The 13,933-nt window shown below is 40.5% G+C and overlaps 1 protein-coding gene across 1 annotated transcript in view; it reads left to right on the top strand.

The window, feature by feature from the left end:
* The window catches only part of mastl (microtubule associated serine/threonine kinase-like), a 50,629-nt gene that overhangs the window by 1,545 nt on the left and 35,151 nt on the right, over positions 1 to 13,933 (top strand). Inside the window, exons 2-4 of the mRNA XM_072253876.1 lie at positions 8,218 to 8,355; positions 9,249 to 9,388; positions 13,821 to 13,909. Of these exons, the coding sequence (XP_072109977.1) occupies positions 8,218 to 8,355; positions 9,249 to 9,388; positions 13,821 to 13,909 (367 nt within the window). The remainder of the gene's footprint in view (positions 1 to 8,217; positions 8,356 to 9,248; positions 9,389 to 13,820; positions 13,910 to 13,933) is intronic.

Raw genomic sequence — 13,933 nt, 5'->3', positions numbered from 1 at the left:
ACACAGGTTTAAGGTGCTGGGGAGTAGGTACAGAGGAGATGCCACTCTGAAATGTGGCATGGTGAGTGTGTGGAATGGGCTGCCGGCAACAGTGGTGGAGGCGGATACGATAGGGTCTTTTAAGAGGCTTTTTGATAGGTACATCAAGCTTAGTAAAATAGAGGGCTAAAGGTAAGCCTAGTAATTTCTAAGGTAGGGACAGCTTTGTGGGCTGAAGGGCCTGTATTGTGCTGTAGGTTTTCAGTGTTTCTTAGTTAATTTAAGGAGCTGGCTATCTGATTTGAAAGGAAGATCTCCAAATTTGTAATTTCTGGATTATTTCTGAATCAATCAGAATTAGGTTTAACATCACTGGCATATGTCATGGAAGTTGTTATTTTACAGCAGCAGTACATTGTAATACATAATTAAAAACAATGAATTACTATCATGAGAATGTCTGCAGATGCTGGAAATCCAAAACAATGTACAAAAAAGGCTGGAGGAACTCAGCAGGTCAGGCAGCATCTATGGAAATGAATATACAGTTAGTATAGTGCAAAAAGAGTGGGACTGAAATACCGAGGTGGTGTTCATGGGGTCATTGTCCATTCAGAAATCTGATGGAGGAGGGGTAGAAGCTGTTCCTGAAACACTGAATGTGTATCTTTAGTCTCCTATACCTCTTCCTTGGTGGTAGCAATAAGAAGAGGGCACGTCCTGGGTGATGGGGGTCCTTAATGATGGATGCTGCCTCTTGAAGTTGTCCTTGGTGATAGCGAGGTTTGTGCCCACGATAGAGCTGGCTGTGTTTGAAACTTTCTGCAGCTTTTTTCTGATCCTGTGCAGTGGCTCCTCCATACTAGATGGTGATGCAACCGACAGGAATGCTCTCCATTGTACATCTGTAGAAATTTGCAAGCGTCTTTCGTGACATACCAATTCTTCTCAAACACCTGATGCAATATAGTTGCTGTCGTGTCTTCCAAACACGAAGGCGGGAGGACAGAGAGCAGCGCACCGCGCGTGCGCAGCCCTCCGGTGAAAATGATATCGTATCTGTTGAATAGGGGCCGTGGACAATTCTGATTTGATGGAGAGGGACGTGAAAGTACAGAGGAACATCTGGAGAAATTGCTGAAACGCTCGTTCGCTGCTGTCATTACTGCGTGGCTGGGAATCTTTCGGAGAGTGGGCCTCAAAATCCCCGGCTTTGCCTGCTGTTGGCGACCGAGATTGAGGTTGAATCGTTTGGACAGAGATGGCGCTCAGTACTCAGTGTCAGAGAGCTGATCAGAGCTTGAAGTTTTCAGATGACTCAGAGTCGTACTGTGGTCGGCATGGCAGGGAGAGTTCTTCCTTCTCCCGTCTGCGTGAGATGTGGGACATTTGAGAGACTTTGAACTTTTACTGTGCTCACGGACTTCTTCATCAAGTTATGGTATTGTTGCACTGTTGTAACTATATGTTATAATTATGTGGTTTTGTCAGTTTTTTCAGGCTTCGTCTGTCCTGTGTTTTGTGATATCACACGGGAGGAAATATTGTATCATTTCTTAATGCATGCATTACTAAATGACAATAAAAATAGGACTGCGTGTCTTCATGATCTAAAAATCTAATTGCGTCAATATCTTGGATCCAAGATAGATCCTCAGAGATGTTGACACCCAAGAACTTGAAAGTGCTCACTCTTTCCATTCTGATTCTTCGATGAGGACTGGTGTGTGTTCCCTCGACTTCTCTTTCCTGAAGCCCACAATCAAATCCTTGGTCTGATGTTGAGTGTGAGATTGTTGCTGAAACACCACTCAACCAGCTCACAACGGGAATTCTTCCTTCAGTTAGTCCTGACGAAGGGTCTCGGCCTGAAACGTCGACTGCACCTCTTCAACCAGCTAATCTATTTCGCCCATTTACACCTCCTCGTCACCATCTGAAATTCTGCCAACAATAGAGGTGTCATCAACAAGTCACTTAATCTGTGCCTAGCCACACAGTTGTGGATGTAGAGAGAGTAGAGCAATGGGCTAAGCACACATCCTTGAGGTGTGTCAGTGTTGATTGTCAGTGAGGAGGGGATTTCTGATCCGCACTGACTTTGGTCTCCCAGTGAGGAAGTTGAGGATCCATTTCAGAGGGAGGTACAGAGGCCCAGAGTTTGGAGGTTGTTGAATTGAGGATATGATTGTGTTGAACGCTGAGCTGTATAAAATAAACAGCAGCCTGATGTAAATATTAACTTTGTCAAGGTGACAATAGTATTTCTAGTGTCATGTGCTGGTGGTAAGGGTGGGAATAAGTGGATGGGTCAGATGAATGTGTGGCTGAAGAGATGCTGCAGGCTTGAGGGCCTTGTACTTCTAGTTCACTGGGACCATTTTGGAGGAAGGGGTGACTTGCACAACTGAACTGGATGTAATATCCTTGGCGGATGTCGGGTTGGGAGAGGTTTAGTGGTACTGTTGGGGAGGATTTTGCCTTAAGTTAACAAGTGGTGGAGCAACAAATAGGTGGAGAAATCACAGAAAATTTTTGACTGGTTGGAAGGGACTTCAACATCCAGAATGTTAACTAGGATCACTTAAGGCTTAAATAGAGTGGAATTTTTAAAGAGATATTTTGAGCCAGTATGTAATTAATCCTATTGAGATTAATGTAGATAAGTACTCGGCAAGGAAGTCGTGGGCCAAAGAATCTGTGTTTCTGTTGTATGACTCTGAGACCAGCTCCATAGCAAAGAAGGCCCAGCAGCGTCTCTACTTTCTGCGAAGGCAGAGAAAAGTCCATCTCCCACGCCCCCCCATCCTCACCATGTTCTACAGAGGTTGTATTGAGAGCATCCTAAGCAGCTGCATCACAACCTGATTCGGAAATTGCACCATCTCGGATCGCAAGACCCTGCAGCGGATAGTGAGGTCAGTTTGAGAGAGTACAGAGGAGGTTTACTAAAATGTTGCCTGGGTTTCATCTCCTAAGTTACAGTGAAAGATTGAACAAGTTAGTTCTTTATTCTTTGGAGCGTAGAAGGTTGAGGGGACACTTGACAGAGGTGTTTAAAATTATGAGGGGGATTGATAGAGTTGACCTGGTTAGGCTTTTTCCATTGAGAGTGGGGAAGATTCAAACAAGAGGGCTTGGGTTGAGAATTAGAGGACAAAAGTTTGGAGTAACATGAGGGGGAACTTCTTTACTCAGAGAGTGGTGGCTGTGTGGAATGAGCTTCCAGCAGAAGTGGTTGAGGCAGGTTCAATGTTGTCGTTTAAAGTTAAATTGGATAGATATATGAACAGGAAAGAAACGGAGGGTTATGGGCTGAGTGCAGGTCGGTGGGAATAGGATAGGGTAAGAGTTCGGCACGGACTAGAAGGGCCGAGATGGCCTGTTTCCGTGCTGAAATTGTTATATGGTTATAGCTGAGAAGATCATCGGGGTCTCTCTTCCCACCATTACAGATGTTTACACCACACACTGCATCCGTAAAGCAAACAACATTATGAAGGACTCCACGCACCCCTCATACAAACTCTTCTCCCTCTTGCCATCTGGCAAAAGGCACCAAAGTATTCGGGCTGTCACGACCAGACTATGTAACAGTTTCTTTCCCCCAAGTCATCAGGCTCCTCAATACCCAGAGCCTGGACTGACACCAACCTACTGCCCTCTACTGTGCCTATTGTCTTGTTTATTATTTATTGTAATGCCTGCACTGTTTTGTGCACTTTATGCAGTCCTGGGTAGGTCTGTAGTCTAGTGTAGTTTTGTGTTGTTTTACGTAGTTATGTGTAGTTTTTGTATTGTTCCTGTGGCACCATAGTCCTGAAAAACGTTGTCTCGTTTTTACTGTGTACTGTACCAGCAGTTATGGTCAAAATGACAATAAAAAGTGACTTGATTTGACTTTTAAAAACGCAAACACGTGGAAATCTGCAGATGCTGGAAATTCAAACAACACACACAAAAAATGCCGGTGAATGCAGCAGGCCAGGCCACGTCTATAGGAAGAGGTACAGTTGACGTTTTGGACCGAGACCCTTAACGTTAGTCCTGACGAAGGGTCTCGGCCCAAAATATCGACTGTACCTCTTCCTATAGATGTGGCCTGGCCTGCTGCGTTGACCAGCGATTTTTTTGTGTGTGTTGCTTGACTTGAAGAGGCAGTACTACATTTAATGTTAGGATTGTACCTGGGTAAGTAGAAGCATGAGTGGCCACATTTACAAGTGTTCTGTCCTTCAGAACTTAGATTGTTCATCATAGGTGATGTCTTTTATAAATCTGATGGATACTGAAGTCTTTCACTTAGAGTACATTCTATACCGCTACTACCTTGATGGTGTAGAATGTTGGAGTAAGTCAAGTCAAATTTATTTATATAGCACATTTAAAAACAACCGACATTGACCAAAGTGCTGTACAGATTGTATGTATCAGAATAAATATAAATTACCCTTGTATAGCACCTTTAACAGAGGAGAACATCCACTGGCATGTTGCAAGTCTTTAACAACTGATGCCAAGCCACATAAGGAGATGTAAAGCAGAGGGTTTAAGGGGGGGAATATGGAGATAGATAAGGATGGACTGGAATTGTGGTAAGGCTAACTTCATTATGATGAAACAGGATAGCAAATGTATATCAATAGCAGCTCCTTGCAAGACAAAAATCTACATGTAGCCAGCAAGTGTCATTCAAAACTAAAATAGACTTCAGTGTCATTGTTTTCCCAAAAAGATTTAAGGTAAGCCCACCAAGTTTAAGGAATCCTACATGTCAAGGGATATAAGGTTTGAATAAAAAAGGTAAATAATAGAAATATAAAGTAAGAGGCAGATGTGGGGAAACTGAAAAACACCCCTACAGGACTACTGAACATACAGAGGTAGATAAAAAGGATAATTGGGTCAAAGAGAGAACTTGGGATATCTGGCAGGCAAAATTAAGGAAGATAAGGTAATCATGGAAATGGCTGCAGAGGTGCACCACAATTCCAAAGTTACAAGTTCTGTCCTGATCTCTGCTGCCTTTGCAGAGTTGCACATTCTCCCTATGCATTTCTACTCCCATCGAAAGTTTTGCGGATAACTTCTAGTGTGTAGCTGAGTGGTGGAACAGTGTGGAAAATGATGGAATGTGGGTGAATAATTATAGTAAGAGTGTAAACGGGTGCTTGATGATCAGTTCGGACTGACCACTGCAGGGATCAAAATTATAATCTGTGCAAGGAGTCAGAGGACCCAGGGATTTCAATAAATACTTTTAATCTGCTTTCACTAGGGGCAAAACCAGTATAGCTGGAGAATTCAGGAATGGGGCATAGTGGAATTCTGGAACAAGTTTATTGAAAAAGAGGAGTTAACAGTTATCTTGGCAGTCTTAAACGTGGATAAATCCGTGGGTCCTGATGAGATGTATCCCAGACTGCTATGGAACACAAGGTAGATTGTGGCTCTGACAGAGAGTTTTCAAATCTTTGGCTAGAGAGGAGGTCCTAGAAGACAACAAATGTGGTTCTTTTCTTCAAGAACAGCAGTAATTACATTGTTTAACATCAATGGTAGGGAAATGATTGGAAAAATAAATCTGAAGGGCAGAGTTAATATGCATTTGACAAGGTAGGGTTTTTTAAATTTTTTTTTAAATTTTATTTTTATTTGGATAAGGAATTCACAAGTATCATGTACTTTTTCCACACTTATAACCTTCTCCATTTTTTTATATGTATAAAACTATAATTATTTATACATTCTTAAGTACACATTGAGATGATATAAAAGGCAATTAGACACTTAAATAGATAATTATGTACAGTGGTAATTCTAATCTATTAGGCTAAGTAATGGTATTAGTTGTTAAGAAACATACTAACAATAGTTTCCATATATCTCTTCTGGACCATTTCTTTCTGGTCCAAAATGTTGTATGTAATCCTATGTAACAACCATTGTAGGTGTTTATATCCTAACTTGTTCATGCTTGCTCCTGCCCCCAGACATAATTATCCAATCCCTATGTACTTATTTACCTAATTTTATCTTTTTTTATCCCTTTCCCAAATCTTTTCCTTTACTTGTATTAATTCTCTATTTTCCAAAAGAAAACAAAAACAGTAAACATTTGGACTAGGGGTGCTTACGTTAGCAATATTACTGTGTTGATGAGAAGAGCAGTATAAATCATTAGGAGAGTCATCTAAAGTCTGCTCGTATTGGGGTTATATATTCAATCCATTTATTCCAGATTTGATAAAATTTTTCTTTTTGAATTCTCAGGGAGTAAGCCAACTTTTCCATTTTAAATATTTCCAAGATAGTTTCGTGCCAATCTTCTAATGTCTTCCTTCTGTTCAAGAAACAATACATGCCCCAAATAGAGCGTCTCAAAGTTCAGAGGTATCTGGGACCTAAGTACCTTAACTAATTTTCTATGAATACCTTCCCAATATATACTTAAATTAGGGCAACGACAAGGTAGGGTTTAAATCAATGATAACATGTTCTTGTTAAAGGGAGTCCATATCTGACTAATTTAAATTTTTCACGGGGTTATACTTTATACTTTATTGTCGCCAAACAATTGATACTAGAACGTACGATCATCACAGTGATGTTTGATTCTGTGCTTCCCACTCCCTGGATTACAAATATTAAATATTAAAAATAGTAAAAATTAGTAAATATTAAAAATTTAAATTATAAATCTTAAATAGAAAATAGAAAAATGGGAAGTAAGGTAGTGCAAAAAATCCTAAAGGCAGGTCCGGATATTTGGAGGGTACGGCCCAGATCCGGGTCAGGATCCATTCAGCAGTCTTATCACAGTTGGAAAGAAACTGTTCCCAAATCTGGCCGTACGAGTCTTCAAGCTCCTAAGCCTTCGCCCGGAGGGAAGAGGGACGAAAAGTGTGTTGGCTGGGTGGGGTCGTCTCCTTGATTATCCTGGCAGCACTGCTTCGACGGTGTAAAGTGAGTCCAAAGACGGAAGATTGGTTTGTGTGATGTGCTGTGCCGTGTTCACGATCTTCTGCAGCCTCTTTCGGTCTTGGACAGGACAACTTCCATACCAGGTTGTGATGCACCCTAGAAGAATGCTTTCTATGGTGCATCTATAAAAATTAGTGAGGGTTTTAGGGGACAGGCCAAATTTCTTTAGTTTTCTCAGGAAGTAAAGGCGCTGGTGGGCCTTCTTGGCAGTGAGCTCTGCTTGGCTGGACCAAGTCAGGTCATTTGTGATATTGACCCCGAGGAACTTGCGCATCACCGATGTAAATTGGGTTGTGCAGTCCGCTACTCCTTCTGAAGTCAACAACCAATTCCTTCGTCTTGATGACGTTGAGGGATAGGTTATTGTCTTCACACCATGCCACCAGGTTCTTAATTCCTCTCTGTATTAGTATGACTGATGTAGTCTAATTATGGCCTTTGACAAGGCCCCATGTTAGAAAGCTGGTCCAATAGGTATGACATTCAAAGACAACATGGCGGATTCAATCCAAAAATTATTTTGATAATAGGAGACAGAGAATTGTTTTTGCTATTGGAAGCCTGATGAGAGTTGGATGAATTGTATAGATCAGTAATTCCCAGCCTTTTTTATGCCATGAACCCCTACCATTAACCAAGGGGTCCATAGACCCCAGGTTGAGAACCCTTGGTTATAAGTTAACACTAATCACAGGCGCCATGGTAATGAAGTAGCTAACATGACGCTATTACTACTAAAGGTGTTCTGGGGGCCGGAGTTCAATTCTGGCACTGGCAGTAATGAGTTTGTACATTCTCTCTGTGAATCTTGTACGTTTCTGCTGGGTGGTCTGGTTTCCTCCCATAGTCCAAAGGCATACTGGTTAGCAGGTTAACTGGTCATTGTAATTTATCCTGTGATTAAGCTATGGTGGAATAGGTGGGCCGCTGGGGGGTACAGCTGGTTGGAATACAAGAACCTGTTCTGCACTGTGTCTCTAAACAAACAATAACAGCTTGGATGTAAGTGTAACAAGTACGATTGGTGAATTTGTAGATGATACAAAAATTTGTGGCATTTTAATCATCTTCAGCTATAGGGTGATATCGAGTTGCTAAAATGGCAAATGGAATATCTTCTGAAAAGTGGGTGATACAGTAACAAGTAGATAAATTGGTGTAAATAGTATAGAATTATATTTATAATCCCAATATTTATTGTATGCAAATATGCTTAAACGTTTAATGGAAAATTTTCATTTCTTCTCACCCAAGGTTGTCAAGAAGGCTGATCTGATACATAAAAATATGGTGCACCAATTGCAGGCGGAGAGAGCTGCACTGGCTCTAAGTAAAAGCCCTTTTATTGTACACCTGTATTACTCGCTGCAGTCTGCCAATAATGTTTATCTGGTAAGTAACCACTGTACTTCTGTTTTGTGGAAGATGGCTGGTTCTCCAATGTTAAATGCTTAAGAGCTTGTTTTAAATAATAATTTGCATTCATAGACTCTTTTAATATAAATATCCCATGAACATTTGATTGAAAAGTGGTTGACAGTTAAGGGAGGAGAATTTAGAAAGGGGGACTAAATATGATAAACAGGCAGCACAGTAGCCTAGTGGTTAGCACAATCGCTTTAGAACACCAGTAATCATCAATCAGGGTTTAATTCCCATCTCTGTCTGTAAGGAGTTTGTGTGTTCTCCCCATGACCATGTGGGTTTACTTGGGGTTTACCAATTTCCACCCACACTCCATAGATATACAGCTAAGTTTAGTGAATTGCGGGCGTGCTATGTGGCGACACTTGTGAAGTGTCCCCAGCACAGTCCTTGGACTGTGTTGATCATTGATGCAGAATGATGTATTTCGTTGTAAGTTTTGATGTGCTTGTGACAAATAAAGCTAATCTTTCTTTACTTTGCTGAAATTTTTTTAAAGGAAAAAATTGCAGATGTGTTTTAAAGGAGCACGGTAAGTGCGTTCAAGAATGTTGAATTTATGTGGTTTAAAAACATGACTGCGGATGGTAAACAAAAAATAGTGTGGTATATGTGAGTACCCAGAGTTGGAAAACTGCAGATAGTGCAGACTTAATGTAGCTGCATATGCATTTTGATAGAAGAGTCTAGTAGGGAAAATTCCAGTGTTTGCTGCCTGACGTGCCAGCTTAAAATTCTTTGAAGATATCTGCATGAATTTATACATATGGTTGCCTCATGTTAAATATTTACAACATTTGCTGCAAAATACAACCTTTCTAGGCAAGCAAAACAAAAATCATCAAACTTCTTTTCTCTAGGTCATGGAGTATCTCATAGGTGGGGATGTTAAATCTCTCCTTCACATTTATGGCTATTTTGACGAAGCCATGGCTGTAAAGTACATCTCTGAGGTTGCTGTAGCATTGGATTATTTACACAGACATGGAATTATTCACAGGTACCATAGGACTGAACTGAAGTTTGCAAAATATGTGTGTTGAATTTCTTCAATCTTTTTTTCAATTCTTCTTAAGGGACTGATGTGCATGGTATTTCTGTATGGTTCACAGATTGAAAAAAGAAGTCCAATAAACTTCCTCAGATGTGGGCAAAATGGGTATTAATAATAATACAGTGCCTATTAAAAAGTATTCACCTCTCTTGGAAGTTTTCATGTTTTATTGTTTTACAACATTGAATCACAGTGGATTTAATTTGATTTTTGACACTAATCATCAGAAAAGACTCTTGTGTCAAGGTCCAAACAGATCTCTACAAAGTGATCTAAATGAATTACAAATATAAAACACAAAATAGTTGATTGCATAGTATTCACCCCCTTTAATACGACACACCAAATCATCATTGGTGCAGCCAATTAGTTTTAGAAGTCACCTAATTAGTTAAGGTGTCCTAGTTATATATAAACCTGTGTGCAGTCAAGCTGTTTTAATTGATTGTGGTAAACATACACCTGTATCTGCAAGGTCCAACTGCAGATGAGTCAGTATCCGGGTAAAAACTATACCATGAAGACAAAAGAACACTCCAAGCAACTCTGCGACAAGGTTTTTGAAAAGCACAGATCAGGAGATGGTTACAAGAAAATTTCCAAGTCACTGAATATCCCTTGGAGTACAGTCAATCATCACGAAATGGAAAGAATATGGCACAGCTGTAATTCTGCCCAGAGCAGGCCGTCCTCAAAAACTGAGTGACTGTGCAAGAAGGGAACTAGTGAGTGAGGCCACCAAGAGACCTATGACAACTCTGGAAGAGTTACAAGCTTCAGTGGCTGAGATGGGAGAGAGACTGGGTGCTGCACCAGTTGCAGCTTTATGGGAGGAGCAAAGAGAAAGCCACTGTTGGGGGAAAAAAAACTCAGATGAAATCTCGGCTAGAGTTTGCTAGAAGGCATATGGGAGACTCTGACGTCGGCTAGAAGAAGGTTCTATGGTCTGATGAAACCAAAATTAAGCCAAATACCACACATCATCAAAAACACCATCCCTACCGTGAAGCATGGTAGTGGCTACATCATGCTGTGCGAATGCTTCACCGTAGCAAACCCTGGAAGGCTTGTGAAGGTAGAGGGCAAAATGAATGTAGCAAAATACAGGGGAATGCTGGAGGAAAACCTGACGCAGTCTGCAAGAGAACTGCAACTTGGCAGAAGATTTGTTTTCCAAAAGGGCAATGATCCCAAGCATAAACCCAAGGCTACACAGTAATGGCTTAAAAACAACAAGGTTAATGACCAAGTCAGAGTTCAGACCTCAATCCAATTGAGAATTTGTTGCTGGACTTGAGAAGGGCTGTTCACTCACAATTCCCATGCAATCTGACAGAGTTTGAGCAGTTTTGTGAAGAAGAATGGGGGGGAAATCACGGAGTCCAAATGTGCAAACCTGATAGGGGTGTATCCACACAGACTCAAGGCTGTAATTGCTGCCAAAGGTGCATCTACTAAATACTGACTTGAAGGGGGTGAGTAATTATGCAGTCAATTATTTTGTAGAAATTTGTTTTCACTTTGACACAGAAAGGTCTATTCTGTTGATCACTTTTTTTTTAAAAAAAAGCCAAATTAAATCCACTGTGATTCAATATTGTAAAACATGAAAACTTCTGGGGGAGGGGGGATAAATACTTTTTATAGGCACTGTATATGTTGCATTTCACTTGTATCCAAATGTGCTTGCTGTCTTGTCTAGGTGAGGTTTAGGCCTCAAGCCGTGGTGTCGCCTGTTTACAACCACCAGCTGAGAGGCATCGGAGCCAGAGTGGTCCACAGTGGGTGCTGTGGCACAGCATCCAGGCTGGAGTTAGTGCTGTCCCCCCGTCCTAGTGTTTGTTTGGCAGAAGACAAGCTCTATTGTGGCTCAAGTTTGGACTTTTTTATTGTGTGGCTGTATCTTACTGATACCTTTATGTGCTTACTGTCTTGTATGTGCTATGTGTGTTTTGTGCTCTGTGTGACTGTTGGTACTATATTTTTCACATTGGCCTTGAAGAAACACTGTCTTGTTTGGCTATATTCATGTATGGTTTAATGACAATTAAACTTGAATTGAATTGAACTCAGAAGTTTTCTCTAATCCTCCGTAGTGCTAATGCAAAGTGTTTTTTGCTGTAACAGAAATTTGGATTGGCAATTAGCTAAAAATCCAGATGGTTCACTCTTTCCTATTCCTAACGTGAACACTTTTAAGACCAAATGTAGAACTTTCATCTGAATTGCTGAATGTTAGAATGTCAAATAGTACAATACAGGCCCTTTGGCCCACAAAGTTGTGCCAACCTCGTAACCTACTCCAAAGTTAATCTAGCCCTTCCTCCCACATAGACCTTCATTTTTCTTTCATCCATGTACTTTATCTAAGAGTCTCTTAAATATTCATCATTTTTCCATGATTGTTGTATAGTAATATTACGTTCATCACTAATGTTTGCCAATGCTTTGTACCATTTATCTGCTCAAATCACCCATATAGAGGCAAAGTCCTGATCACTTAATATTTTGATATCATCTTCTGACAGTATTTTTTTTTAGCATTCATCTTAATGGCTCCTCTGTCTCCTGATTAAATCTCTGCCAAAGCCCTATCCTGAATTACTTTGCAAGATATCTTTTGTACATTCCTCAACCCCAGTTGTTTTCATTTCCTTCTCGCCTGACAATCTTCCATGACGTCAGAGCTCTGCTGATCTCTCAAGGGCGTACTTACAAAATCTCATGCCTACGTTTGGAATCACAGTCCTGATGTGAACTTTCTGTGACCATCCATAGAAAAGGATTATTTTATAACCCTCCTCCATTATCAATGAAGACTCTAAAATCTCTTCAGGTTTATAGCTTTCCTGTGAAAAGGTGTTGCCTTATTGACTAAGGAGCATTTGAGTGACGAAGCGCAAGTTGTTCCATCTCTGGGGGTTTATGTCAACTTTTATAACAGTGGCCCTTGGTGACTTTTTCCAAAAACAGTCATTTTTGATGATCAAAAATTGCCACGTTTTTGATTATTCTTTTAGTGAGCTTTATAATGTCCAGTTTTATGAGTCACAGTTGGTGAGACCAGGCTTAAACTTGACGACCACTTCACTGAGTGTCTACTATCCCTTTTACCACGACTGGAGCTCCCATTTTCTAACCATTTTAATTCATCTCCCCGTTCTCAAACTGACAACATTCAAACTCTCTTCAGTGAACTTGGCTTTTTCTCCTTGGAGTGACGGAGTATGAGAGGCGACCTGATAGAGGTGTACAAGATATTAAGAGGCATTGATTGTGTGGACAGTCAGAGGCTTTTCTCCAGGGCTGAAATGGCTAGCACGAGAGGGCATAGTTTTAAGGTGCTTAGAAGTAGGCAAAGAGGAGATGTCAGGGGTACATTTTTTATGCAGAGAGTGGTGAGTGCGTAGAATAAGCTGCCACCGGCGGTGGTGGGGGGCAGAAACGATAGGGTCTTTTAAAACACTCCTGGATGGCTATATGGAGCTTAGCAAAATAGAGGGCTATGGGTAAGGCCTAAGTAGTTTTGAGGTTGTGACATGTTCGGCACAGTTTTGTGGGCCAAAGGGCCTGTATTGTGCTGTAGGTTTTCTATGTTTGTATGACATATCTGTTGGTGGAGAACATCAGATTTACAAAATGTCATGTACTATTGCTCTGAGACTTGTTTTTGTCTGAGTTGCTGCCTGCCAGCTCCACATATAACCTAGTTACCAGCAGCTCATTCAGCTAAATATCACACTGCCGCTATTGTGATAGATGTTAGAAGTGCATTTAATTCTAGGGGAACTAGTTCCCCATTGGTCTGTATTTTGGATGCCAAATCTTTACCATATATTAGGAGAAGCAGATGTCCTTGTACCTAAACCTGGGGAACTCTGTTGTATACTTTCCTCTAGTTTGAAAAGTAATATTTCTTTAGTAAACACAAAATTTCTTTTGTACTCTGTGTTCTCTCACTTGGCCATGATGGTACAATCCTCTGTTACTGTACTACCTTTAATCTTGAAGGTGACTATTATGTTGCACTTTGTCAAATGCCTTCAAAGTGTTCACATCTATTATGTCATCCATATTTCTTTATTGACTCTCTGTTCCTTCAACAAAAACTATAAAGTTAATTAGACACAATTTGATTTGAACTAATCCATCTTTCCTGTGCATCTTTCTAATTTCCTAACATTTTTCTTTCTAATTTGCTCCTAGATATTCTTGTTACTCTGGCATTTTATATAATAGTCATATCCGAGTAATCATATCTTTGTTGTTTTATGTATGTGTATATAGTATTGACATAAGTGGTCCTATCGAGAGATTATAACAGGGCATATTTGGGACATTCTTAAAATACAATTTAATCTGATCTGCTTTCTTTTAGAGATCTGAAACCAGACAACATGTTAATTTCCAACCAGGGGCACATCAAATTAACGGACTTTGGTCTGTCCAGAGTTACTTTGAACAGAGGTAAGAATGAAATTGATTGCTGTG

This window comes from Mobula birostris, chromosome 3 (assembly GCF_030028105.1).
Source record: "Mobula birostris isolate sMobBir1 chromosome 3, sMobBir1.hap1, whole genome shotgun sequence".
Classification (NCBI taxonomy): domain Eukaryota; kingdom Metazoa; phylum Chordata; class Chondrichthyes; order Myliobatiformes; family Myliobatidae; genus Mobula; species Mobula birostris.
This window is presented reverse-complemented; position numbering and strand designations above follow the sequence as displayed.